This window comes from Sinocyclocheilus rhinocerous, unplaced genomic scaffold, assembly GCF_001515625.1.
Source record: "Sinocyclocheilus rhinocerous isolate Xijiao unplaced genomic scaffold, SAMN03320098_v1.1 C36065462, whole genome shotgun sequence".
Classification (NCBI taxonomy): domain Eukaryota; kingdom Metazoa; phylum Chordata; class Actinopteri; order Cypriniformes; family Cyprinidae; genus Sinocyclocheilus; species Sinocyclocheilus rhinocerous.
Window position 1 is genome coordinate 1 of NW_015772044.1, and position 797 is coordinate 797.

At 56.1% G+C, this 797-nt stretch overlaps 1 protein-coding gene across 1 annotated transcript; it reads right to left on the reverse strand.

Annotated features, from left to right (window-relative positions):
- Positions 1-8: 8 nt before the first annotated feature.
- On the reverse strand, positions 9-794 carry LOC107735443 (SH3 and multiple ankyrin repeat domains protein 1-like; the record flags this gene model as incomplete). Its single annotated transcript, XM_016547122.1, has 1 exon — positions 9-794. A coding segment is annotated over one exon (786 nt), but the record flags the coding sequence as incomplete, so codon positions are not given.
- Between the last annotated feature and the right edge of the window lie 3 nt (positions 795-797).

Here is a 797-nt window from a genome sequence, read left to right on the forward strand (position 1 = left end):
CTGGGAGCAGAGGTGCCAGCAGCCTCCCTATCTGCACGCTCTCCAACCCCTGCTTCCTCACCCCAGCTGCTTCCTGCTCCACGCAGGATCCTGGGAGATGGAGGCCGAGTGGATGTAGTGGTGGCAGCGAGTGATGAGGAGGTAACAAGGTATGAGGAGGAGCTTGAGGACTGAGCAGCAGAGGAGGGTGCAGAGGAAGACGAGGCCATTGAGTAGGAGATGTGTGACGTTGGTTGTGCAGTGGACGAGGGAAAGGTCCCAATGCTGGACAACTGACGGGTAAAATGATGTTCAGTGGTCCTCTCCCTGCGCATGCGACCATCATCTTTCAAGGCACGTTCCCTTGCAGCCAACGCCAAGCCTAGTGGGGATGAAGGGTCCAGAACTTTCCCTGTTAATGGGTGAATGAAAGTTGTGGTGGAGGCTTGCTGCTGCTGTTGTTGTCGCCCTCCCGCCCCATAGAAGTCAGCAGGTACAGACTTAGGCTGGTAATCCCCAGGAGGAGCAGGTGAGGAGTACTCGGGCAGGCCAAAGGCAGGAGGCATACTGCGTGTGTGGTGGATAAAAGTATCACCTGAGAACATGCCTTCATCTATAGATTTGGATGGTCGCAGGCGTGGTGAAGGCTGGGAACTCAGCTGCTGTTGGGAAGTCTGGGTCCGTCCTCCCACTTCTCCTGCTCCACCCAACTCTTCCTCAGCAGAAAGAAAAAAGGAGGCACTCTTCCGTCGTGCTTCATGGAATCGTTCTCGATCCCTGCGAGCTGCCCCTACTATGGCAGCACCAAACTGGCTGGT